General features: G+C 36.8%; 1 protein-coding gene across 2 annotated transcripts in view; it reads right to left on the bottom strand.

Moving 5' to 3' along the window:
- Window positions 1–27,547, bottom strand: part of LOC142334800 (radial spoke head 10 homolog B-like) — a 170,851-nt gene that overhangs the window by 24,292 nt on the left and 119,012 nt on the right. For both annotated transcript variants that reach the window (XM_075383110.1, XM_075383111.1), the window contains exons 9-14: window positions 25,498–25,657; window positions 19,210–19,337; window positions 14,007–14,274; window positions 10,543–10,714; window positions 6,074–6,422; window positions 2,937–3,200 (exon numbers count right to left, since the gene is read on the bottom strand). In XM_075383110.1, the coding sequence (XP_075239225.1) occupies window positions 2,937–3,200; window positions 6,074–6,422; window positions 10,543–10,714; window positions 14,007–14,274; window positions 19,210–19,337; window positions 25,498–25,657 (1,341 nt within the window). The remainder of the gene's footprint in view (window positions 1–2,936; window positions 3,201–6,073; window positions 6,423–10,542; window positions 10,715–14,006; window positions 14,275–19,209; window positions 19,338–25,497; window positions 25,658–27,547) is intronic.

The following is a 27,547-nucleotide window of genomic DNA, read 5'->3' as shown; positions in this document are numbered from 1 at the left end:
AAACTAAAACAATCAAACAAACTGAACAAAAAAATACTCATTACTAAAACTCTTGAAGCTTTTTCCCTTAGGCAAAATTTGAAAAAATTTTGCCTTTGAAAAAATATGTATCAAAAATATGTTCAAGACCAGTTTTTGTTTTCGAAATCGGTCCAGTATTATATCTGCATGACCTGAAAAAATTCATTGGCCCTTGAAGATCGATTAACCCAAAAATGACCACAAAATAAAAAAAGTGAAATCAATTGCAAAATTTAATAACATTTTGCGGAAAATTGTGATATTAAAATCTTCAGAATCATTTCTGTGTCTCTAGAGGCTATCCATTAACCCAGTTCCAAGCATTAAAAAATTCATTGGCTCAAAGATCGATAGGCAATAATTTCAAAAAATCTCAAAATTCAAAAAAACAGAAATTTGTTCTATTTAAATGTTGAAAACCGTTCAATTGCCCCCTAGCAGCTATCTATTAACTTATTATCAAACCCTGGATGAGGTTAACTGGCTACTGAGGCAAGAAAAACTGAATATAAGACAAAAGTTTTGAAAAAACTTGAAAAAAATTGCAAAACTTATCAAAAAATTTCAAAAATTCGAAAAGCTAAATTGTTGATAATAAATCCATTGAAGCCAACAACCATGCAGTAACTTTTTATCAGACCATGGAATAGGTTTTCGGGCACTTGAGAATGGACAAAAATCGAAAATTGACAAAAACATTTAGGAACCCTTGAAAAAATTGCAAATTTTATATTAAAAAATGCCAAATTTCGAGACATTAAAATGTTGAAAACCAACCCATTATTACTACAAACCATGCAGTGCTCTATTGTTAGCCCACAAAGGACATTTCTTGGCCTCTGAAGCTGGAAAAACTCAAAAAATGACAAAAATTTTCAAAAAACTAGAAAAAAATTGCAAAAATTAGTATAATTTTGCATGTTTGTATTTGTAGTTCCAAAACATAGCTCATAAAATGGTAATAACAAGTTATTTTGTTGCGCAAAAGGCCTTCGTCATTTTTCAAAAACTTCAACGTAAGACTAAAACAAAAAACATAGCTGGCAGATTGCCAGAAAATAGCCGCAATAGATTCGTAGATCGGCAGTCTGAAAAAAACAATAAAAAAGACATACCAAAAAACTCGTCGTTGCATTGAAGGCTTAATTTGACCTTATCTCTTTGAATTAACGTAAATAAAAGTCAATTTCAAAGTGAGGAAGTCATTTTTGAGAGTGAGGTAAGTCAAGTGTGACCAAAAATTTAATCAAGCGCATGAACAAAAAACTCGCTCCACTAAGAGCGAAAAATGACGTCACATGTGGCTGTGACGTCATATGGTCTTAATAAAAATCATGACGACGAAATAAAAAAAAACTAAGAGAAGGCCAATAATAGCCCCAGCTATCGCTGTGCGGCTATTAAATAAAAAAACAAAAAACATGAAAAATTGCAACATTTTCAGCCCAAAAACTCCTAAAAATGACCTTTTAACCTTTAATTAAGGCCATCCCAACAGCTGCACCACTCTAAGCACTTGCGGGACTACTGAAGCTCACTTTGGGCCTCTAATGAAACTTAATGCCCGCTGGGCTTTATCTCTTTATCCCGTTTTGAAAGATCAAAGTCATTGAAAAATGTGTGAACACATCTTAAAAAAACAGCGCCCCAATAGAATTCAAACTCTTTGAATAGTAAAAAATAGGAGCGCTTTAATAGCCGGCTGAGATGATGAGGGCGGCTATTAATCAGCTTCTAAACTGAACGCTATAGAGCTTTATAATAATGTCAGCAAGCAGTCCCTCTAGAAAACTGTGATAGCTAAATGCTTAATGCCTCAAGGAACGGGCTTGATCGCTTTATCCTGCTTTATTGTGAGTGAAAGAATTTAAATTCTGTCTAGCTGAAACGGTCAGTGATGTAACTCAAAAATCGAAAGTAGAAAGAGTGATTCACGAAAAACGTAATCGATGGGTAAACGAATTAAAAAAAGGAAAGCTAAACGATAGCCGTGGAGAGGCTGATGGCGGTATTGAAAAAAAAATTTAATTCCCTAAATAATAGAAGTGCATGCTAACACTTGACCCTTTTTATATCAAAATGAGATCAGTCAAATGCTCATACAACACTTTGACATTTTCCCACAAAGAAACAATATTTTAAGTTTAAAAAACTCAATCAATTTGGTATTCAGAAAATTCTGGCAGCAACAGGCGCCTTTTCAAATTATGCAATAAAACACAAGGGGCCGAAAATCCCAAAAATGGCTAAAAAATATGCAAAATAGCAGAAAACATCAGGATTAGCTATTCAATACCCAAAAATTTCAAAACATCACCCAACCAAAACCACAATTATTGCTATCGAAACTCGTAACCGAAAAAATCAAAGCCAAAAAGACTGTTTGAAAAGGCCGCACATGAACAATAAAATCCGCTCGATTACAGAAAAATTTTTTACGTCTTAATTTCTTGCTCATTCGAAAACAGCTGTATGAACAAAAAACACTCTTTTTCGCTAAAGACAGCACAGCACCCCCATTTTATTCAAATCCTTTGGATTGAAAAAAACTTAGCTAAGGCCAATAATATCGCTATCACAGATATTAATGAACAATTTTCATTTGGCCGTACTTTCAACCCTCTAACATGTAAGAGGGTTGAAAGTAAGGCCATATGAAAATTTTTCACTGATAGCTTAAGAGCGATATTATTGGCCTCAAGTTAAAGTAAAGTTAACGTAAAAGTTACCTTAACAACGGTGCCCCTTAACTTCGTTAATGTAAGTTTACCTTAACTTTTTTCAGTGTGCATGTACCAATGCCAATTTAGCAATACTATACTTTCACTAATTTTTCGTACCAATTGACAGCTGAATGCAGATCCCTGGCACAAATGTGGCCAAATGACTAAAAGAGTGTAGATAGATCTTCATACCTGACTAAATTGGCTGGGTGTGACCATGGCTGTCTTGGAGGGAACACCCCCCACCCCACCTACATCCACATCACCTGCGACCTCATCAGTAAGCATGCTGATTCTACCATGAGCAGGGTAGGCACTGGAGCCAGGCTCGAATGTAATTTGGGGAGCAAATTTACCCTGATCAGCTGCTGCCCTCTTAGGCTCCTTCAAGATCTCGTCAGTGACAAAGATAGTGGCAAATGAAAGCAGACTCTCCATAAATTCCAACAGCGTCAACTGAAAAAATGTGGACAGCGGACATGTCAAATGATTTTCTGCTTATAAGGCTACAAAAGAATGAGAGGCTAGTTATGAAGAGATGAAAGTAGACTATTTCAAAAATATAGGAATCACGTCATAAGCATGTGGTAAAAGAGCATGTGGAAAACGGCATGGACAAAACATCGCAGACAGCCAAATATAGCTACAAAAATGGACTCCGTAGAACAATGATAACAACAGATAAAGGGCAGAATTTATGACGTGACAATTTAACACATTACCTGGAATACTACTTAAAAATCTCTTAAAGCTGCATAGTTTAATGGTTATTCACCTGGTTATTATAAGCGTCCATTATAAAAAAAACATAACCGACTAACATTGGGTGAATTGCTCTCAAGCGACCGACGAGCGGTTGGCTGCGTCAGTAGCTAGGCACGGTTTAATGAGGCTAGCTTAATTGAAGGGGCGTAAGTGAGCGCAGCGTGATGGGGGGGGGCGCACTGGTGGGCCGATGAGGTGGCAACAGTAAGGGGGGATGGGAGGTAGTCAAACTCTAATAACCGCCCTTCGCGCCATAAGTATAAGTCTCCAAAACATTCTGTGAATCGCATACTTCAAGACTAGTGAGCTGAAAGGCTCTAAGAGCACTTAATGCCCACTGGGCGCTACCTGTTTATCCTGTTTTTGAGGAAGAAAAGTCAAATGGGCAGACGAAAAATGGGTCAAGCGAAAAATCGCATAAAAAAGACCAACAGGACTAACATAATTGCTACAAACTTCGTTTGAGAGCAATTGAAATCCTTTTCTGACCTAGAAAGTGTTTAGAAAAAGCTTAAATGGCCTTAATTGTAATGTTAGACGTAATTTTGAGAGTGAGGTAAGTCATGTAAGATCAAAAACTAATCGTGTAATGCAAGTTAACGCACATTGCTAGCGAATGTCACAAATGACGTCACGTAAATTAAACCATTTAACGAGTGGCATGATTAGATGAAAATAGCTTGTTTAAGGTTTGAGGCAAAAAAGTGTCGGACAAAAGAAAAATCATCAGGATCGCAATAAAGCTTCGTTCAACCTAAGCTATAACATAAAATCAAGAGTACAATAGTATGGCTAGCCTAAGATTAAAACATCCAGCCCTATGGATCTTCATAGAAATAAATGCACTTTGCCTATAAGGTAGCACAGTGACCTGATGGCCGACACGAAAAGGATGTGCTAAACATACACATTAACAAAGTTGATTAGCGTCAGACAGATTGCTCGCAAACGACTGACAGGCACTCGATTCGGTAGCAGCTAATTCAAGCATAGTGAATACTACACCCAATGTGCTAGAAAGTGAGGCTAAAATAAAGAGCGGATATTTTTATAACACTGTGAATTTATACCACAACAACAATTTCAATTACCTACACACTTAGCGAACATTGAACCTTATCATACTTCGCCACTAGAAACTCGTGGAAAAGGAGAGCACCTAAATAAGAGCCTTGGAGAGGGTGACGGTGCCTATCAAAAATATCACCAAAAAGGGAAACATCAACAAAAGAGAAAACCCTGGAGAGCGATTGAAACCATTAAAAAAACAAGAAAAAGAAAGATAATGAAAGAGTTAAAACATACCAATTGTTTGCAAATGCTGCTGTGAGTTCTGCAGTTTTGGTTACTTAGATAATTACCCTAAATGCAACTTCTTCTAAATCGAATGCTATTAGGCTGCGTACTAATAAGCTCTGAAAACAAAATGCAATATAGTTTGATGACCGGTCCTCTCGGGTTAATCCCATTTAATTTCATTTCTCTTTTGACATTGGATGCATTCACTAGTGTTAACCTGTCAAACAAATTTTAAATCCGTTCAGGTGAAACAGTGAGTGATTAAGCCAATCAATCGTCAAGCATGATAAGTACACTCTGAATAATGCGAAAAAAGCGGACAAAAATTAAAACAAATTTAAGAATACTCAGCGCTTGAATAATAAATTTTTTCACTAACTGCCGCGACTATTAGCAATTAGAGCGAAAATCATACATTGCCCAAAAATTCGAAACGATGACGTTGTGCCAATTGCTTTCAAACGACAGAGGGCGAACAGCGGTGTGCACGGGACACATGGAGAGGGGGGGGGGGGTCGAGCGCGCTGGTCTACAGGTGGAACGGTGATAAGGGGCTGGGGTTGAAAGAACTTCTTTCACACCATAAAGTTATGTGTCCAAAACAGTTTTGTTTTCGTTCAATTGCATACTTAGTTTCTAGTAAGCCGAAAGGTTCTAAGAGAACTTAATGCCCTCTGAGCGTTACCTGTTTATCCCGTTTTTGAAAATGGGTCAGACGAAATCAGTCAAGCAAAAAAATTGCAGGTAAATTTTTCCCTTCTCTTTTCGATTGCAAGAGCTGGTAGATGGAATTGCGGGCATGACGAGAACGAACTATGATAGCCTAATGCAATAGGAAATAATGAGCGGGCTTTAGCATCTTAACCAATTCTTTTGATTTTTGTCTATTGATTTTCAGCTGAAAAACAATACTCCTCTTCGAGTCGTAAACCAATAGAAACCCACTACTTGCCTCGTTTTTTTTAAAAAGAAATGCCGCGAAAACCATTACTCTCCCCCAGTTAAACAAAAGCTCAGTAGGACTAAACTAACTGCTAAAAATTAAGTGTGTGAGCAACTTAGTACAGTAAATTGCCTGCCTCTGTGAAGATGTCTATGCGAGGTAAAGTCCAACAACACCACATCACAGAATCACATCAATATATACGTTCTCAACATTCAAAAGCATAGTTTGAACTGCGCAAGTAACAGGTATATCCAATCAGTTTTAGATACCCCCTCTTCACCCCAGCCTTGATGCCCTGTCATCAAAACATGCAAATTACCTCCAACTCCAAATTGCAGTCTTCTTCATCGTAGATACGTGAATCCTGTCTCGCAAGGATCTGCATGACTGCCTTCGTGGTCAATCTCTCGTTCAGAAGCCTGTATTCGCTCAACATGTGCAGCACATCTCGCGCGCACAGTGTACTGTCTCTTGGGAAATGCTTAGGTGGTACTCGAAGTGGCTTACACAGGAATGAGTAAATGTCGTACACTTTGGGCAGATAATCGAAAGTTATCCTGGCTCGAACTGGGTCAACCATAAAGTTGCCCGATACCTTGCACGCATACTTGCTGAGACGCTGATCCAGCAGCATTGTCAGAGAGGAAGCCAGCACGTGTTGGCAGTTTCTGAAAAAGGTATCAATCTATTACCAAAAAACCCATTAACGTCAGTCAAATTGCATTCAAACGACCAGTGAGCGGTTGGCTTCGATAAGACAGCTGAGGCTTAGGAATGCTAATTAGGGCCTGCACCAAGGGGTCAGTGAAAGGAGTGGGGGTCTCAAGGGGGGATATTGTTGAGGGGAAGGGTCCATATCGACAGACGGAAGAGGAGGGAGGGGGAATTGTGAGGGGAAGGGGGTCAACTCCAAGATAAAGAACCGCACTTCACACCATGAAAATATGTCTCCAACATTTTCGGCGAATCGTATACTTATAGACTAGCAAGGCGTAAGGCTCTAAGAGAAATGCATCTTTTCCATTTGTGCCCCCCTCCCCCCACTTAGTGGGTGCATATTATTTGCACCCCCAGACGAACGTGCCATATTTTTAATAAATGATTTACTATGTGATGACACGTGCTCTGTTACTGGGGGGGGGGGGTGCAAAACCAAAACGTACTGTGGACTCAACCGGAAAATATCCGAGAAATTAATGCCCTGCGAGCGCTACTGCGAAATTAATGCCCTGCGAGCGCCCTTTATCCCGTTTTTGAGGACGAGAAGTCAAAGCGTCAGACGAAAAGTCAATCAAACAAAATGTTGATGGTACGAAAAATTGTGTTAAAAAGGTTAGCAGGACTAATATAAATATTACAGATCCTGTTTCAAATCCTTTTTTCGATCGGATTCATTTTATTAAAATTTCTTTCTCTTCATCGTTAGTTTCCTCCATTTATATCAGCAAAACCACAAAACATCATATTTCCTATTAGTCGTTAAGAATTTAGAAACATAAACCGACTAATGTCGGAAGAATTGCTCTCGAACGACAGGCGGGAGGAGAAAGTTTTAACCCCACCGGGATTCAAACCATTGACCTCCCGCTTCATAATCATATTAACTACCAACTGTGCTATTTGTCCCTTACTTTTTATATGCTGCAACCGACTTTATATTAGCAACAAGCTTTACTTCGGAGTGAGAGCAATAGAGATAACTCAAAAATGAAGAGCGAAAGCGAGAAAAAGTCAATAAAGAAGTCAAAGAATGTTCTAGAAGAAAAGCGCAAAATAGTCAAGCGAAAAATTTGCATTAAAAAGACCAACACAAAAATAGTCAGCGGAGAACCGGAAAATAGCAACGACAGAAATCCGTCAAATCCAACAATTAAACACAGGCGGATTGATGCCAGCTGTGCTTCACACAGGAAGTATTCCAACCTATTAAAAAAGCATATTTCTCAAGAGAAAAACAAACCGACTGACGTCGGAAGAATTGGGCCCAAAACTAGTGCGAGTTACAATCTATTGCAGCTTGTTTCCATCCAAAAAGGTGGGGGCGAGGTAGCCTGGAGAAGGGGACAAAAAAGTTCACAGGGCTTTGAATGAATGAAAGATATCATAATATACTATTAAAAGTATTTGAAGAGAAAGTGACAAAGAGAGTTCCGGCGCACTTTTCTCTTGACCTGTTGACTTCTGGTAGTAAACTGCACGCAATTGAATTCAGCTGCTTACGTTTGTAAAGAAATTTAGATCACAAAAACTCAAAGTCAAGGGGGTAAAATTCAATCGAACAGTGGACACGGTCAAGCAAAAACATTTCCATAAAGAGACAAGTTTAATTCAGAACCTCCATTTTTCTTTGAGAAATTAATCAACCTGAAAAATCTTTTCAAGGTACGATACAATCAATAAAGTTTTTGAAATTATAAAGATTGCTGACAGATTGACAAAAACAACTGAGATAGCCCCGTAGAATTTTCGCAAAAAAGCAGTGAAAAGCAAGAGACCTGAAAAATTGTTTTTCTACTAAATGTGATTCCATTCTTAACTGTAAGGCTGACCTCAAACAACTTTCAATTAGATTGATATCCTCAATTGGCATTAACTCCTCTAATTTAACGTCGGCGGTCAAAACTATTTGACAGTTGTGAGAAATCATTTTGATAGTGAATTAGGTAATCTATGACCAATAATTATTCACAAAAGCATGAACAAGCCACATCACGGGGTCTCATCAAAAATCTTCATGAAATGGGAGAAAACGTTGCAGGACAAGTCATGAATTACAAAACAAAGTATTGCATCAGATAATGGCTTGATTTTGTTGATAAATAATGAGGCATTCGAAAACAAAAAGGAAATAAAACAAATCGTAAAAAGACCTTGAAAAAAATTTATTTCCCAAGCTATCGGTGTCAAAAGCATCAAATCAATTAGAAATATAAATGGGAAGTAGGTACAAAATTAAAATTGTTTCGAGACAAGTGAGATCAAAGGCAAAAACAACCTACTTAACATTGAAAAATAAATTGAACTGATCAACGGTAGAAAATAAGTATCATTCCTTCAAGTCAATAACAGTCAAGAAGAAAAAAGAATTGCAAGCCTGAATCGAAAAATCACAAAAACTATTTTAAAACAAATTTGTCGAAGTCAAACATCACATTAGCTCAAAGCCGAAACTACTGAACGGCTTATATTATACCTCATTAAATGGCCGAAGAGACCTGTAAGTAATAATATCGAGACGCGAAAAAACAAATCAATGCAAAACTCAAATATCAACTGCCAAGAGATTTGAAAACAAAGTGTCAAAGTCAAAACTCATTAGAGCTTAAGACCAAGAACCTGGTTCAATTATATATATTATCACAAATTCAGTACGACCTGATACTTATGAGAGTGAGTAAAAGAACAACGAAAACAAATTGAAAAATCAAAAAATTTTGAAAGCATATAAAGCATATTGAATATTAAATGAAAAATGATATGAGCTTATTTAAGACTTCACAGAAAGCCAATTCGACTTGCCAAAATTTTCTTAAAAGCCGGTAGTGTAGCATTAAGTTCTTAACCTCTAAATAAATTTGGAGGTCGGAACAAAAATATAGTTTGTCAGCCTATTACATTCTAAATTTGTAAGAGTTAAAACCAGAGAGTAATTTTTATACGAAAAATAAGGGAAAACTCTCGCAGAATGGACTTCATTTAGTGGAGATGTCTAAAAAGTTAATTTCATAAAGTGAAAGCAGAAGTCATTTTTAATTAAAATCTTATCGGATATATGAGCTGACGCAAAAGTTGTTTGATTCACAAATGACGTACAAAACACAAATTCAATTGTTGAGCGGTAAAGTCACTGCATAATCAAGATTTCAAATGGTCGCAAAAGTCATTGATGGGGGCGAATTGTAATTGACCAAATAATTGAGGAATATTCAAGAAGTTAAAACGGCGCACGCGCAGCCTAACCTCAAAACTTTTCAGGGTTACATGTAGCTTTACGAATAGTCAAGTTAATGATGTGTGATTTCAATTAGTAAAACAGCAGCTTAAAGACACAGAAAGAGAAAGTGGAAATACTGATAAGATGTTTAAGTTTCGGAAACCAATAATCGACTAGAACTTGTTCTAAGCTAGTGTTCTGCTATACATGTCTGTCTCGCACGACGCTGTACCCTTATCACTTATCATAACTTGGTCGTAATCAGGTTGTTTTGTTTCAAACAACAAAACAGAAACCGACTAACGTCGGACGGATTACACTCGAACGACAGCCGAGACAATTTAGCGGGGTGCTGCTTGCTTAGAAGTTTTCTATGGTTGCGAAAATGCCGAAGCTAGTGGGGTTACAACACGTAACCTGCAACTAAAAGTCTGATTTCTTAACCTCTAAGCTACAATGCCACTGCTTCTCATTCGCTCGCGATCGATTTTATTTTAGCAACAAACTTAATTTCAGTATAAGAGCAACACAGATCACTCAAAATGAAGAACTCAAACGTAAAAAAGTCAGTCACTCAAGAAGTCAAAGAATATTCTACAACAAAAGCGCAAAGACCCACGCGTTTGCAGCAATTGCCTCAAACTTTTGCTCGAGAGCAATTAAATATTGCCTTTGAGAGGCTGACGGCGGCTATTAAAAACTAAATTTTTGCCATAGCTGGTTTCCTCCGTTTAGAACGCCAAAAAATTCTAGTAGACTAAAGCCTTTGCGAAAAACAGTCACAATATCTAGCTATCGCCAGTAATTAACTCCCCAGCCATCACCGAATACTCTTATGAAAATGACAATCTTACTTGTCTTTCGCTTCCTTTCCAAAAATGTACACGGCTATGTAGATGAGCGCATTGACAAAGTCTAGAAAGAGCATCCTGGCATTGGGCTGATGTGGAGACATGGGAGTCAAGTCGCCGTTTTCCTCTCCACCTACTGGACTGTGTCCCTCCACCGTGAGCTCAATACTCGCCCCTAAATACTCCCCCCAACAAATTACATATCAGGATAAAGATAAAATTATATTATCAGTGATTGTGTAATAAATTTGTATTTCGTTTGGGACTCGTCTTGTCTGATCTGGGTACTCTGGGGTCGACAACATTAAACTGATTCGTCTTCTAAGAATAGAATTAGGTATCTACATCAGTCCTTCTCACGTGCCATACCCAAATACAGGACTTCAAAAACGCAACAACTTCCCGATAGCGTTTTGAAATAGAGGTGATTAAAATTCTCATATAGCCAGTAAAAACAGGCCAAAGACAAACTGCGACTAAAACAGAAAATTCAAACTTGATTATCCTCGTGGATTTCAAGTTTCCAATTAGCCCGTTGAATTAAATTTCCGAAATCACGTCGGATGAATTGCAACTTCCAAAATCACGTCGGATGAATTGCTCTCGAACGACTGACGATGCAAACAGTTCAGTGCAGTCGGGGGCATAGGTCAGAGAAACATTTATGATGCAAAAACTTCTGACTAGGGAGGGGTTGGCACCTCGGACCTCCAGAATCAGATTCCTCGACAGTAGCCTCTAAACTACACGCGTTATCAACATTTTTCTCCCAAAATTGGATTTATTTTAGCAAGAAACTTAATTTCAGAACGCTCGCAATTGAATTAATTAAAAAAAAAAATCCACAGTGAAAAAGCCACTCGAGAAGTGAAATTGAATGTGTCCTAGAAACGACTCAAGCCAGAATTTAGCACAAAAATACATAATTACAAACATACCCGGCAGATTGCCCAAAAATATCCGCCGTTGATTCCCATAACCAAGATTGGGATTGAAAGGAGGACAAAATGATTTTTGTATAAACAAATTTAAAGAGCAAAATATTTTGATGTCATTTTGGAGCTGAACATACTCGTGTTTCGTAGTGAGACGACATAGGGTCTAGTATCAATAACAACAAGCATTAGAGATGGTAACTCAGAACAAAGTTCGAGTAACGGGTATCTATAATTGGGCTTTATGGGTTTATCCCGTTTTTATTTATGATCTCGTTTTTTGATACTGATTCTGGTGACTTTAGATCATTTTGCTGCGCATATGCTGTTTGAAAGCACTTTTAGCAGAATGAGCGAATAATGAAACTAGCCTAGAGCAGTCAAAACGATTTCACGTAAAATGTTTAACAAGCTGTGAACTAAGGTAAACCGAAAGCAATTTTAGTACGCCGAAGTAAAAAACAAACTATAGCCAGCAGATTGCCGGAAAAAGCCCCGATAGACACTTGTGGCCTTCCATGGAAGTGAAGAAACTAAAGAAATAAGATTGACAGATCGACCATCAGTCCTTTAATAGACCACTAGACTTTTTGGGTTAAATTCGGACCGTCCATTTTATGAGACATACGCTCTATAAGGAAAAAGCCCTAAGAAATTTTTAAAAACTAATATTTGAAATCCAAAACTGAAGACCCTAATACTTAAGAATCAGGGCATATACGTTTGGCACTATTTATATGCACGCAATCACACAATTGATCTTTAACAAGTAAATGTTCATAAAAATTAAAGTCCGTTTAGAAGTTCAGAAGTCTTTTTTTTTCAGTGAGGTAAGTCACTAAGTTGACCTAAAAGCAGAACAAATGACACACGCACTTTAACGGCAAAGCAGAAAAATTCATTGAAATTGAAAAAATCAATGGTCGGAAGAATCATCGATGGAGACGACGAACTACAAGAAAACCACGATGTCCCCAATAATGGCCGCTATCGCTTCGCGTCTCTAAAAAAATTAGGAGCACTATATTAGCAGGCTGAGAAGCTGAGGCGGCTATTAATAAACATAAACGACTAAAGGTAGGAAGAATTGCTCTCGAACGACTAGTGAGAGCTCTAATCAATTACAGCCTGCTTCAGTCGGGGGGGGGGGGGGGGAGGGAGGGGCAGCCGAATTGAGACTAAGAAGTTCAATAGTGGGCTTCGAATATCCACATTAGTGGTTAATATATACCACTAATAAGACTTAAAGTGAAAAAATGGCACCAGTTTCGGCGCACTTTTCATTTGACTTTGAGTATTAAATTGCCACCAATTGAGTTCAGCTGCTTGAAATTGATTGAGAGGGAATTTCGATCACGCAAAACGCAAAAAGTAAAGGGCGTAAAAGTCACTCGAAAGGTCAAAACGGTCAAGCAAAATATTTACATAAAAAAGACACACGTTTACAATAATTGCTTCTCTATGGGAGCAATTAATTACTTCGAACTTCGCTCTAGAGTAATTAAAAATTCAAATACAAAATTCAAAGGACTGTTCTCTAAAAAAAGATGGGTTAAAATACATTTTTCGATGCATCTTTTTGTGTTCAAACTTTTTGATGTCTTCAAAAACAACAACAGTTTCTAATTTTAACAACGTGTTTGTTAAATGAAATACCATCTAATGCTCTTTTTAGCATAGTTGTTAGAACACAGCCATCTTTCAATTCCCTTCTCTCCTTGAACTTGATTTTGAAGTAGTTGCAGTAGTAGCTGATGTACAGCTGCAAATACTGAAATAATCAGTAGCACTCCATATTTCAAGATCCATTTTAGCAGATCCCAACCTTTCATTTTGAATTTAAAAGTTTATAGTAAATTCCAGAACACTCTCTGTGGGACGACTTCAGCTTGATCTTTAACATGTACCATTGCATCTCCTTATGTCCATTTATTAAACCTTGTGTTTTCATTATTCAAAATCAAATGTTAACACGTTAATAATTTAAATGGACTTAGCTGTCAGCAGATCAAAAGTTTGCATGTTTATTGGAGTTCATACGGTTCGAATGTTATACGTTTATATGTTTTGAAATAGAGCTCAAGCTTAAGTAAAGTTTCTCAAGTAGAGATGAATCGGAGTTGTCGTTTGGTTATCACTTCTTATCATTATTATAACCGAATGAAGTAGACAATTGATACCTCAGGCAACAAGCTCAACATGTTTCAAAAATTAGTCACATTTTTTCTAATCTGGTGTTAACTAGCAACATATTTGATGTATTTAGAGCAGTTTTTACGATTAATTTTGCGTATCGCCCTGGTTTCAAATTTTGAATAGACACGCTATATTAAGGAATTAAAAGAAGAATCAAAAGACTTTTTACCGTAAACCTATCAACTATACAATAAACCATAACTATTAAAAATCCCAAATCTGTACAATTATACATGCCTTTCACAACAGTTGTTATCCATGTCGATACGCAATCGGTAAACGTTTGTCTCAGCCTGAGTAATATGATAAAGATGTAACTATAATGTTGATGCTAACCGATGATTCGATCGATCTCGATGAGAGTGACCTCATGTTCATTGATTCGACAGTCCTTTAACAGTTGCCAAAACTGCAGCTTCTCCATCACAAACGTGTTGTCATCTGAAGGTGAAACTCCCCCAACACCTAATCCACCAGCCGCTCCTCCTCCACCACCACCCATCGAAGCCTGGGCCCGAATCGGAACTGTATCCTTGCATAGCTTCGCGTAGAATGCATAAATTTTTCGAATGAGAGATACGTTGCGCAGCACACAGAATTTGATCTGAAAAGAGAAAAACTTTACTGTTAATATGAAACCATAGCAATTCACACAAACATTTATGTTGGAAAATTTGCCAAATAATGTCGCCCAAATAGAAAAAGCATTATTAATGATCTCTCTTTATTATAAAAACTATCGCAATTTATCACGATCTCACTTGAATTAAGCATTTCTACTTCAAAATTTTCCTTTATTGCTACACGTAGTAAAATGTTGAGCTCTGTGGACGGGAGGTGTCGAAACAACATGAGCAAACAATATTACATGTTAATCTTTATATTCATAAGCCAAATTACAAAACATAGCTGGCAGATTGCCAGAAAATAGCCGCAATAGATTCGTAGATCAGCAGTCTAAAAAAACAGTAAACATACCCGGCAGATTGCCGGAAAATAGCCGCCGTTGATTCCAATAAGCATGATTGGGATTGAAAGAATAGAAGATATTGAAAAAAAAAGATTTTTGTACAAAAACATTTTTTAAGTCAGATTTATTTTGATGGCATTTCGTAGTTGAACATACTTCTGTTTCTTAGAGAGAGGCCACAGGGGCTACTATCAATACCAATAAGCATGAGAGATGGTAACTAGGACCTATAGGAACGACGTTCAAATAGCGGGCATCTAAATTGGGCTTTATGGGTTTATCCCTTTTCTATTTCTGACTTCAATTTTTTATACTGACTATGTTCATTTTGAATTGCTTTGCTGAGCAACTGATGTTCAAATTCACTTCTAGCAGAAAGAGAGAAGAGAGAAACTAGCCTAGAGAAGTCAAAAAGATTTCACGCAAAATGTCGAAAAAGCGGCAAAATGGTAAAGCGAAAAAAAGTTCGACGAAGTAAAAAAAAAATAGGCGCGCTGTAATAGCCGGCTGAGAAGATGAGGGCGGCTATTAAAAAGACCAAAACGGTAAAAGACCAAAAAAATTTGTCTTTTCATTGAAGGCTGATCTGTTATATTTTGATTAAAAATCTGTATAAGTTAATGCTGCCTCTATTAGCTGATCTTAAATAACCTGCAATTAGAGTGACACACACCCATTTGACCTTATCTCTTTGAACTAAACTAAATAAAAGTCAATTTCAAAGTGAGGAAGTCGTTTTTGAGAGTGAGGTAAGTCAAGTGTGACCAAAAATTTAATCACGCGCATGAACAAAAAACTCGCTCCACTAAGAGCGAAAAATGACGTCACAAACGCAATTCAGTTGAAATTGCATGCCAAAATGAACAAAAAGTGGCTGTGACGTCATATGGTCGTAACAAAAATCATGACGAAATACAAAAAACATAGCAGGAGAAGTCCTGACGTACAATTCAAAGAATTTTCATTGACTAAACAGAAAACTAGACCTAGAACGAACTATGAATGGATTGGAAAAACCATTTAGAAAAAATCCAATCTAAAAAAATCGAAAAACAGTAAAAATCAAAGTGAAATTGCCGCATGTGAACAAAAAACCACTAGCGAGAAAGCGAATTTTTGTTCAAACACCGTTTTCTCACTCTACTTTAAATTTAGAGCAAAAAAATTTCACGCCGCAAAACCACTCGCTTTTTCGCTCCACTTCCTGTTTCGGCGTAACCAAAATCACTAACCAAGAGAAGGCCAATAATAGCCCCAGCTATCGCTGTTCGGCTATTAAACAGCAGCTGGTACTAACAATTTTTCTTATCATAACTACGATTATTCTGATCTCATGTTCGGAGGTAACAGTTTCGTATCAAGTTGCATGGGCCGAGGAGACACGGCATCGGTGAAACCTCATGACAGTGAAACGTTTTTGTTAAGACGCTTGAAGCCAATTTTTATGTTTTCCATAGAGAACTGAAAGTGGTATCATTCGAAAGCTCTTAAAAAATTGACTTGATCTGTAACAATTTTTTATCTGATGCATAGAGAACTGAAAGGTGGTAACATTCGAAAGCTCCTATAAATTGAATTGATCTGCAAAAACTGAAGTAAAACTTTTGAAAGGCGAATTGCTCTCAAACAACCGGCCAGCGGTTGGTTTCATCAGTAGCTAGCAACAGTTTAAGGAGGCTAGCTTTAGCTTAATTGAAGGGGCGTGAGGTGAGCGCAGCGGGCGTTGGGGGTGATGGGGGCAACATTGGGGGGGGGGCAACAGTGGGAGGGCGGTTTTTGGCTGCGCGGGCCCTTACGGCCTGAAGGATGCGCAGGGGTTGGGACTAAGGGGGGTGAAGTGAGAGGAGGGCTGATGTGTGGGGGGGGGGGGGATCAACTTCTAACAACCGCCCTTCACACCATGAGTATAAGTCTCGAAAACAGTTTCAGTGAAATACTTGGACCAAGCGGAAAATCGCATTAAAAATACTGACAGGACTAATATAATTGCTACAAACTTTGTATAAGAGCAATTAACTAGAGTTGATTTTTAAAAAATTTTCATTTTATTTCACGCCTTAATAAACTGCACAATTTATGTAAATTCAAAAATCAAAAAAAGTGTGTGCGTGTGTGCTGGTGGTAAATGGTCGTGTGTGTATGTGTGCGTGTGTGGGTGGGTCTGAGAGAGACACGGGACACAATTGCATATGCATGACTGTGACGTTTAGTTGTTTTGCAAGAGTAACTCTTATTAGCCTCATCTCAGTTTTTTGGTTAAGAAGTATGACTTGTTTTCAAACCACTAAAGTGAAGTGGTAAAACAGTGAATACACAAACTTTTGAATTTTAAGAATTAGAACTTTTGTTGTAAGCGTTTTTTAAACGCCCTTACCAATCCTATCTTTAGACTGGTAAAGGCGTAATATATATATATATATATATATTTGTTTATATATTTATATATTTGGTTTATATATTTGTGTACGTATTGGTATATGCTTTCTAACCATTAATCAAGCTCTCCTCTTCAAATATTGCTAATAGACAGGTATTTAGAATGTCCGATTACCTGGACTGTAGTTGAGGACTGGTCCTGCCATGTTTTCTCATTAAAGCGGCTCATAGTTCTTAGGTCACGCGTAATTTTCAATGGCGTCAAAATAACTTTCCGCTTGAATTATAGGATGTTAGTGTGAATTTTAATTTATTTTTTATGTCAACTGTGGATAACTCACATTAACTGACTGAAAATTATTTGGCTCATAGAGAACGGCTGAGCAAACCGTTACCACACAAAAATCAGCAATTTACTTGAGCGCAATCAAAAACAGACGTGCAGAAAGTGCAGATATGAAAGAGGAAAACAGTGTTTTACAAAAAAAATAAATACTTTGAAAATGCATTATTTTGATTAGACGGGCAAATAAAACTGGACATGGGTTTATGTTGTTTCCATTTCTGATTTCATTTTCGATATTGACTCTGTTCATAAGCACTAAGCAGAAAAGGAAAAGAATGACACCAGCCTAGAAAAATCACGCCAAGATTTCAATCGAAATACAAAAAAAGCTGCAACATTCAATGTTAATTTCCATGCCAAAATGTTCCTTAAAAATAATTGTCAATTCACGCCCAATGACAAATTAATTTTCACAGCCTTGATTAAGCAGTTGCCCTTTATTGCCCTGCAAAAAACATAGTCCTCTGAATTGACCTTACAAGGCATTTTAGAGATTCATGTCAACACGCAACTCAGCAAAAACTCACCGCTTATGCACGTAAGACCTCATACAAAAGCAGTCAAAGAGCTGCATTAACGCGTAATTAAAACTGCTCTTTATAGCTTTTCATCGATCAAAATTAGGAAATAAAAAAAGAATTCTAAGAACCGCCCTTCGCATCATAAGTACAAGTCTCCAAAACAGATTCTGTAAATCGCATACTCGAAGACTAGTGAGCTGAAAGGCTCTAAGAGCACTTAATGGCCGCTGGGCGCTATCTGTTTATCCCGTTTTTGAGGACGAAAAGTCAAATGCGTCAGACGAAAAATTGGTCAAGCGAAAAATTGCATAAAAAAGACGACAGGACTAATATAATTGCTACAAACTTTGTTTGAGAGCAATTAAACAATTCAAAGATAGCCGACTAGACGGCGCACTTTTCATTTGACGTTGAGCATTAAATTGCCGCCAATTGAATTCAGCTGCTTGAAATTGTGATTGAAAGAGAATTTTAGAACACGCGAAACGCAAAAAGTCAAAGGCGTAAAAGTCACTCGAAAAGTCAAAATTGTCAAGCGAAAATTTTGCATAAAAAAGACGCACACGTTTTTTTCGTTCAAGAGCAATTAAAAACTCTCATTTGCAAACTATTGTAGATACAACTTCAATGTTTCCTTTACCCATATCATTGAAAAAGAACCGGTTGGCCTTAAACAAATTCATCTTTCCAAAAACACTTCCTTATTTTTGCCCTTTAGTATGTGACAAATATAGTCAAGCTAAAATTTCCACCAACCACTGCTCAGCAGATAAACGTTTTTGTTTTTTAGCGCTTTTGTGGATAGGACTGAAAAGATATTGTAAGAACTGAAGACTTTCTGCTTTCTTTTTAGATTACATTTATGCTAAAATGGAGCATTAGTCACAGATATTTCCAACTTTGAGGCTATTTTAATTAATTTGCTCAATGTTACTACTTTATACGCACGTCCACGCAGTACCTATCTCAATAAAAGACCGTCTAATGGCTTATGAATCGCTTTCGAAGACGAACTTCCTCGCCCTGTCCATCAGTAATAAACTGCCACCAATTGATTTCAACTGTTTATAATGGTGAATCAAGAGTATGTAGACTAGGCACGACTAAACAGTCAAGGAGGTAAGAGTCACTCGAAAAGTCAAAAGTGTACAGCGAAAAAGTTTGCTTAAGAGCACGACTACAATAATTGGTTCAAACTTTGCTCGAGAACAATTAAAGAATTTGTCATGGGAAACAGTCACAGACGCTCGAGTGTGCATATACTGTCTCAGTAGTAGGTTCTGCGACGTAATTACAACGTTAAGTCAATATTTAATGAGGGGCTACCTGCTGATGCTCTTCCTCGCGAGTCTTCTCAGGCAGAGTGGACAACTGGGAGTCTACATTGAGCACAAAGTTGATCTGATTGGCCGACTGTCCAGACACACTTCCACTAGATTTGATTGAAACATCATCTAACAAACATTATATGACGTCATGATACAAGAAATAAACAAGAAACGGAGGAAGAGCTGTTTAAAAATGCTTTTAGGATTACATAACAAATTGCCAAAACTTGCGAACTGTTTCGAATATAAAATCTCTCGCTTTGGCATGTGTATAAGAAGCTTTATTCAACGAAAAAAAAAAAACGAATTCCACGTTCTCATATCTGCTGTTTCTACGGTCATTCGACCACTTATCCCCGCAATTTATTACACCTTGGGTATTGAAATACGAAGCCCAATTTCTCATTCCCTATTTTACTTATTTGATAAATTACTGTCATAAAAATTTTGCTGCTGATTTGAAAAGCTATTTGTTGCCAACATAGCCGGCAGATTGCCGGAAAATAGCCGCCGTTGACGCGCTTGATGCACATCGTGATTGAAACAAAAAAAGGAGAAAAATAGACCAAATTTTTTAAGTTTATTTCTGAGTCAAAAAGTGTTCTAATTTGGCGTGCACCTTCACTTAGATTCTAAAACTATACTTAATGCTGCTTCTAAACTGAAAGCTAATAAGCATAATACCAATGTCAGCTAGCAAACACTCTAATGAACTTTGATAGCCTAATTCTCACTTAATGATTTAATGACCGCGCTTGATCGGTTTATCCCGTCTCTTTTGATTTTGCTACTTTCACTTTGACAGTATTCACCACATTGCGTAATTCAATGCGTAAAAGAATTCTAAATCCATTCAGTTGAAACAGTGAGTGAAGTAAGTCAGAAGCCAAACGTGAAAACTGTGACTTATGTAAAACAAAAAATGTGATCAAAAGGTAAAGCGAATAAAAAAGGAGAGCGCCTAAACAATAGCCGCTGAGAGGCTGAAGGCGGCTATTAAAAAATTACACTAACTTCAGCGAACTTTTCATTTGGCTTTTAGTAGTGAACTGCTGCCACTTGAGTTCAGCTGCTGACGCTTGAGAATGGGGGAGAAAGTTAGATGACGAAAAACGAAAAAGTCATGGGCGTTAATGTCACTCGAGAAGTTTGCACAAAAATGCATGACACGCCGTTCGCGAGCAATTAACAACAAACACATGTAAAATTGAAAAAAAAATCACAGCATTGTTTAGGTCATTAAAACCAACATAAGAAGTCATAAAAAAACCTCTGGACTGAAACCATTAACTAACTTCATTAACGCCTCATTAAAAATCCGATAGAAGCTGACAATATTTGAAGAAAACAGCCTAAAATTCGAACCATTTGCTGCACATTGAAGATAGAAATGAGTTCGAGAAACTTCATACCATAAATTGCTCGCTTTTGAGCGGCTTCTACTAATAAAACTACCACTACAATTTGCCTTGACATGAAAAGAGTAAAAGAAAAAATTGTAAAGATTTTAAGACAGCGCATCCATGCAATAAAAAAGACAAACTATCGCTTGTCGGCTATAAATAAGGTACAATCAAAACTATGAAAAATTCCTCAATTAAAGACGACACTTTTCTTCCAATCCTAGCAAAAATTATCCAAAAAATCGTCAATTGTGATGCAGAAAACAAAACAATATCATGGAAAAATCTGAAACGACATGCTGAAAACAAAAAATAGCTGGCAGATTGCAACAAACTAGCTGCGATAACTTTTTAGACATGCAGCCTCAAAAAGATAATGAAAACAAATGAAACGAAGATGGAAAACTTCTTAAGCAAGGCAACTTATTAGGAAGAAATTCTTAAGAAGAAAAATCTTCTCATTAAATTACAGTTAAAGTGAGGCAACTTATCTTATTTTTGAGCGTAAGCGACGTCAAGTGTGACCACAAACCCAATTGTAACCGACTAACGTCGGAGGAATGGCCCTCGAACGGCTAGTGGGAGTTTTAACTTATTGCAGCCTGGGAGGGAGAGGAGTAACTAAGTTCTTTAAGGTGGCTTCAAATGACCTTTTTGGAAGTTAATACCACAATAACCACAAATAAAAAATACAGTGAGAAATCCAATTTCGGCGCAGTTTTTATATGACTTTTAGTAGTGACCTCCCACCAATAGAGTTCAACTGCTGACACTTGCGAAGGAGAAGAAACTTAGATCACTCAAAACGAAAAATTCGAGGCGTTAAGTCACTCAAAAAGTCACAAACTGTTGACAAAAAATTTTGCATAAAAAAGACTGTCACGTTTACAATAATTGCTCCAAATTTCATTCGAGAGCAATTATAAAACAAGGTTCGTAAAAAAAGGGAAATGATTCGATCTGCCACACGCTACAGACTCCTCAAAAAGAATAGATTGAGCAAAAATTGCTTGAATTGATCAACAGGTTGTTCCTCAATGACCTCGACTTTTTTATATATTAAAGACCTCTTTACCAAATAAATGAACAGTGCAAAATAAGAATGCTGACAAAAAATTAGGGCTTAAAGGTACTCAGAATTTATGGCTGCAAACAGACCCAGAAACTTTTAATAAAAACCTACAAACTACATTGAATATAGCAGCCCCAATTCAAACTCGAAATATAGCGGGCAAATTGCAGGAAAATAGCCGCCGTTGAGCAGCTGAACGCATATGGGGTTTGGAACAGAAAAAAAATTAAGAGATAGAAATTAACAGAATTTTTCTGAGTGTCAAAAAGTTCTGAACGATATTACGCATAATACTAATGCCAACTCGCAATCACTTAAATGACGTTTGATAACCTAATGCACTATGACTTAGTGACCAGGATTTATACATTTATCATGCTTCTTTTGATTTTGCTCCTTTGACTTTGGCCGTATTCACTGCATTACGTAATTCAATGCGTGAAAGAGTTTACAATCAATTCAGTTGAAACAGTGAGTGAGGTAAGTCAGAGGTCAAACGTGATAATCGTGACTTATGTAAAATGAAAAACGTGATCAAAAGATATAGCGAATTTTAAACCATAGCATGACAAGTCCTGATATACAATACAAAGAATTAAATTAAAAAATGACAACTAATGGGCCTCACTAGAAGATCAAAAAAGAAGACAAAATCTGAAAAGTTGAGAAACAAACTTAATCAAACAAACTAATCATTGCTACAATTCTTGAAGCCTATACCCCAGAGGCCAAATACGATACAATTCAATATTCTCACTAACACATGCACAATCCTTGAAGAAATTTATTTGCCACTAAAGGTAGAAGTACGACAAACGCTTCAAAAAACTGAGAAGAGCAAAAGTTAAAGAAAGTTACCAAATTTTGCACAAAAAATGTCAAAAACCATTTTTTGTCTCTAGAATTCTGTCATGTTACACATCTGCAAGACTTGAGAATTGCAGATTCAAAATCCTGCTAAAAATTGCGACATTAATATTTTCATTACACTGTCATTGTCTCCAGAGACTATCTAAAATCCCTTTTGCGAGCCCTAAATACTCTCACTGAGTCATAAAGATCAAACATACCCGAGAGATTGCCGGAAAATAGCCGCCGTTGATTCCTATAAGCATGATTGGGATTGAAAGAATAGAAGGTATCAAAAAAAAGATTTTTGTACAAAAACATTCTTTAAGTCCGATTTATTTTGATGGCATTTCGTAGTTGAACATAACGTACTTCTGTTTCTTAGAGAGAGGCTACAGGGACTACTATCAATACCAATAAGTATAAGAGATGGCAACTAAGACTTATAGGAACGACGTTCAAATAGTGGGCATCTAAAATTGGGCTTTATGGGTTTATCCGGTTTCTATTTCTGACTTCAAATTTTTATTCTGACTCTGTTCATTTTGAATTGCTTTGCTGAGCAACTGATGTTCAAAATCACTTTCAGCAGAATGAGAGAAGAGAGAAACTAGCCTAGAGAAGTCAAAAAGATTTCACGCAAAATGCTGAAAAAGCGGCGAAATGGTAAAGCGAAAAAAAGTTCGACGAAGTAAAAAAAATTAGGAGCGCTATGATAGCCAGCTAAGAAGATGAGGGCGGCTATTAATAAGATTTGAACAATATAATTTTCAGAAAATTTGAAGAACTTCCCATTCCATTACCTCTAGCAACTGAAGCTACTATACAGTAACTTATTATCATACGCTAGAGGAGGTTGCTCGGCCCCGGTGCCAGAGAATCTCGAAAAACTTCAAAAATTTTTATTTTAAAAAGCTTGAAAAAATTGCAAGTCTGGTAAAAAAAAACCTGCTAAAATTCGTAATATTTAATATTTTAATTTTTTTATTGCTACTGGAAACTATGCAGTAGCATACAAGCGAACCCTATAGGAGGTTCACTGACCACTGATGAAAAAAAACTAAATTTTCAAAGCCAGTTTTTTTAATAGCTAAATTAGTGATATTAAAAACTTGAAAAAAAATCAATTATTCAATTACCACTAGAAACGATGCAGTAACCTGTTATCAACCTCTAGAGGAGCTTCCATGGCCCTTGAAGCTAGAAAAACCTTAAAACTACAAAAAAATTGCAAAATTATTATCAATTTCCGTATTTATGTTTGCGTCAGCAAAACATATAGCCCACAAATGGTCATAAACAGTAATTATATATTCCCTAGCCACGGGGGTGGGTGCTCCGGGGGCTGTTGGGGGGAATCAGTAGGAGGTGGGGGTGGGGTCAACAGTAGGGGGAATTCTTCAACCACTAAGAAATGCCCGTCACACCATAGGTATAAGTCTCCGAAACAGTTGAGCTGAAACAGAGCTGGCAGGCTCTAAGAGCACTTACTACCCGCCGGGCGCTAACTGTTATCTCGTTTTTGAGAACGAAAAGTCAAATCGGTCAGACAAAAAAATCGTTCAAGCAAAAAATCACATAAAAAGGACCAATAGGACTATTAACATAACCGACTAACGTCGGGCTAATTACTCTCAAACAACCGGCGAGCGGTTGGCTTCGTCAGTAGCTAGCCACGGTTTAAGAACGCTAGATCTAGCGTAATTCAAGTGGCATGAGGTGAGGGCAATTGATGATGACATTACGCCACATAACAGCAGCTGAAGCGCGACATGAGCAAAAGAGTTAAGGAGAGAGAGGGAGAGCTGGGAAAATTTATTTTGATGAAATTCGACACTGCAACTTCTAGTTTTCTAGCGTTGTTAGTAATTAAATCATTTAGAAAAAACCGAAAAGGTAAAATTTAAAAGAAAATTTTCACGATGTCGTAGTGAAACAATGCTCCAAGCTATTCTCTGTCTATGGAGTTCTTTTATGTATCCCATCTGCAAGGACTTAAAAAGTTTGGTTGGTCAGTAATGATCGTTTACCCCGTAAAAGGACAAAAATATTCAAAAATTTTAAAAACAACCAGAAATTTTAGCCAAATCTTGCAAAAACTCATGATATTAATATCTTCAGAACATTTAGTTCTCTCAAGACACTATCCAGTATCCCTACTTCGAGCCTTAAATAATTTCACTGGCTCATAAAGATCTAAACCTGCAGCATGATAATTTTTTTCAAATTTAAAAATTTAAATTTTATCAAAAAAATTGCTAAAACTCAAGTAATTAAAATATCAATAACCATTCCATTAACTCTAGAAACTATGCAAAATCTCAATATTAAACCTCGGAGGAGGTCCCTGGGCTACTGGTGCCGGAAAAAATTCAAGAATTTAAAAACTTGAAAAAAAATTGTGAAAATTAGTTTAAATTTGCGTGTTTTTGTTTGGGTTACCAAAACATATAACTCTTAAGAAGGTCATTAAAAGTACTTGTCTTGCAAAAGACATTTAACAACTTTCACCAGCCTCAATTTTAGATTGGTCCAAAAAAAATTTACGGTAACGGACTTCCTCAAACTACGGACTTCCATCACACTAAGCACTTGAAGGACTACTAAACGCGGCTATGGGCCCCTAATGAAACTGAACGCCCACTGGGCACTACCTATTTATCCCGTTTTAAAGGACGAAAAGTCAAATGGGTCAGACGAAAAATCCACCAAGCGGAAAATTGCATAAAAAAGACCAGCTGGACTAATATAATTGCTACAAACTTCCTCTGAGAACAATTAAAAATGACAATATAACGGGAAAAACTGCACCATTCTTGCTTCCTATCAATTACCATTTCGCTCGAGAGCACCAGAAATTGGTTACTCTAGCGCCGCAAAGTAAGGCATACTGGACAGAAACCTAATGGCGAAAACGCCGAGTGCAGGCACACAACAACAACAGGTATTTTCAATAACCAACCTGGAAAGTTGCCTTTTGAGGCACTCGTGGGTCGATTAGTTTGCAACTTGTCAATTTCAGGAGTAGTAGATTGTTCCAAGTCCAGCTCAGGATGATCCACCATCTTGTCAAACTTGAACTCTCCTTGCAGCACTCGACCAGTTCGGAAGGTGATCACACCCTTCAAAAAAGGAAAAATGCCAATTGGGACTAGTAAACCAAAATTGTTTTAGAATGCCGGATCTGTCCAACAAGTTAATGAGCGCAAATTACTTAATACACTCGATTGTACGCACAGTATTACAGTCAATCTTAGTCATAGCGTACTCGGTCAAAATGCTGCGTGTCAACAAAAAAACCACTAGCGAGAAATGGAAACTTGGTTCAAACAAAAAAACTAGGCCTAAAAGGAACTACGATTTTTCATCAACAAAAACTAGACCTAAAACGGACTATGGGTGAATTGGGAAAACCATTTGCAAAAAAAATCAGATCAAAAATTTTTAAAAAAACTGAAAATCAATATCAAAATGCCACACATGAAGAAAAACCACTAGTGAGAAAGAGAAAAATGGATCAAATGAAAAAAGTAGGCCTAGAATGAACTATAAATGGATTGGAAAAACAATTTAGAAAAAAAATCCGATCCAAAAAATTGAAAAGGAGTAGAAATTGAAATTGCCGCATGTGAACAAAAAACCACTAGCGAGAAAGCGAATTTTTGTTCAAATGCCGTATTCTCACTCTACTTATAAAAATAGAATGGAAAAATTTTACAACGCAAAACCACTCGCTTTTTCGCTCCATTTTCTGTTTCGGCGTGACCAAAAGCACTACTCCATTTTGACTTCAAAAATCATGTAAATGTATGAACAGATTTTAAAAAAACATAGCCGAAAGAATTCCGGAAACGACTCGAAGCAGAAAACTGCCCATACTTATGACTAAACAACTAGAACAACTATTGTGAACCCCGAAACTCCATAAATGCCATAAAAAATTTAGGAAGAATAGAAAAGAGCATTCAAAAACCAAAAACAAATTGAAAAAAAAAAACTAGAAAAATTTAGACTTTTTTAACTGTAAAAGAAAACATAAAGCCGAATAACGTTCTTTGCAATAAGAGCAATGAAAAGCTTGCAAAACAATGGGCAAGTCATAATAGGCTAAAAAACTTGTCTAAGATTAGAAAAAGAAAATGGTTTAAAATTTCTCAATTTTTCTGTCAATTTTCATAAATGTTTCATACCAAGAAAACTTTAACTAAATGGTATCTGAATGTTCTTTAAATAACAAGCTTCTATTCAAATCTCACTCAAATCATTAAATAAAAAAAACAGGCAAAAAATCATTGAATTTCGTCTAAAAATCAGCAATACTGATCAAAAACCTCCAAATTAGCATTATGTTCAAATTAACTACTTGAAACCTTCAATTCCTATTGAAACCAACCTAAAACTAGTACAATATCACAATCAAACATTACCATCAAAAGTTGCAAAAAACTGCTTTGAAAAGCCGCACGTGAACAAAAAAATTTCGCTCGCTTACAGAAGAATTCTTCACACATCAATTTCTCGCTCTCTCAAAAACAGCGGCATGCACAAAAACCACTCTCTTTTCGCTCCGCTCTTCATTTTTGTTCAGCACCAAAATCACTGCAAATTTTTTCACGCGTTTCATTTCCCGCTTCAAAAATCACTCCAATTAAATTGATTTAAAAAAATGATTTCTCCAATACTCCTCTTCGAGTCGTAAAAAGACAGCACCCCAATACAATTCAAATTCTTGGATTGTAAAACGGAGAGCGCCTAAATGATAGTCGTTGAGAGGCTGACGTCAGCTATTAGAAAGTCAATATCAGAGTCAAGGAAGACATTTTTGAGAGAGGTAAGTCATGTTCTTTTCAAAATATTTTTTGTTTCATCAACAGATTTATTTTTTGATCACGAGCAATTTAGGCCACGCGAAAATCAACTCAAGTGTGAAAAAGTCACTCAAGATGTGAAATCAAAAGAACGTTCTAGAACAAGATGGTCAATGAAAAAATTTGCATAAAAAACACACTTTT

The sequence above is a fragment of the Convolutriloba macropyga genome, chromosome 2 (assembly GCF_964194025.1).
Source record: "Convolutriloba macropyga chromosome 2, txConMacr16.3, whole genome shotgun sequence".
Taxonomy (NCBI): Eukaryota; Metazoa; Xenacoelomorpha; order Acoela; family Convolutidae; genus Convolutriloba; species Convolutriloba macropyga.
The sequence above is the reverse complement of the archived record's forward strand: the minus strand, read 5'-3'. Positions and strand labels throughout refer to the sequence as shown.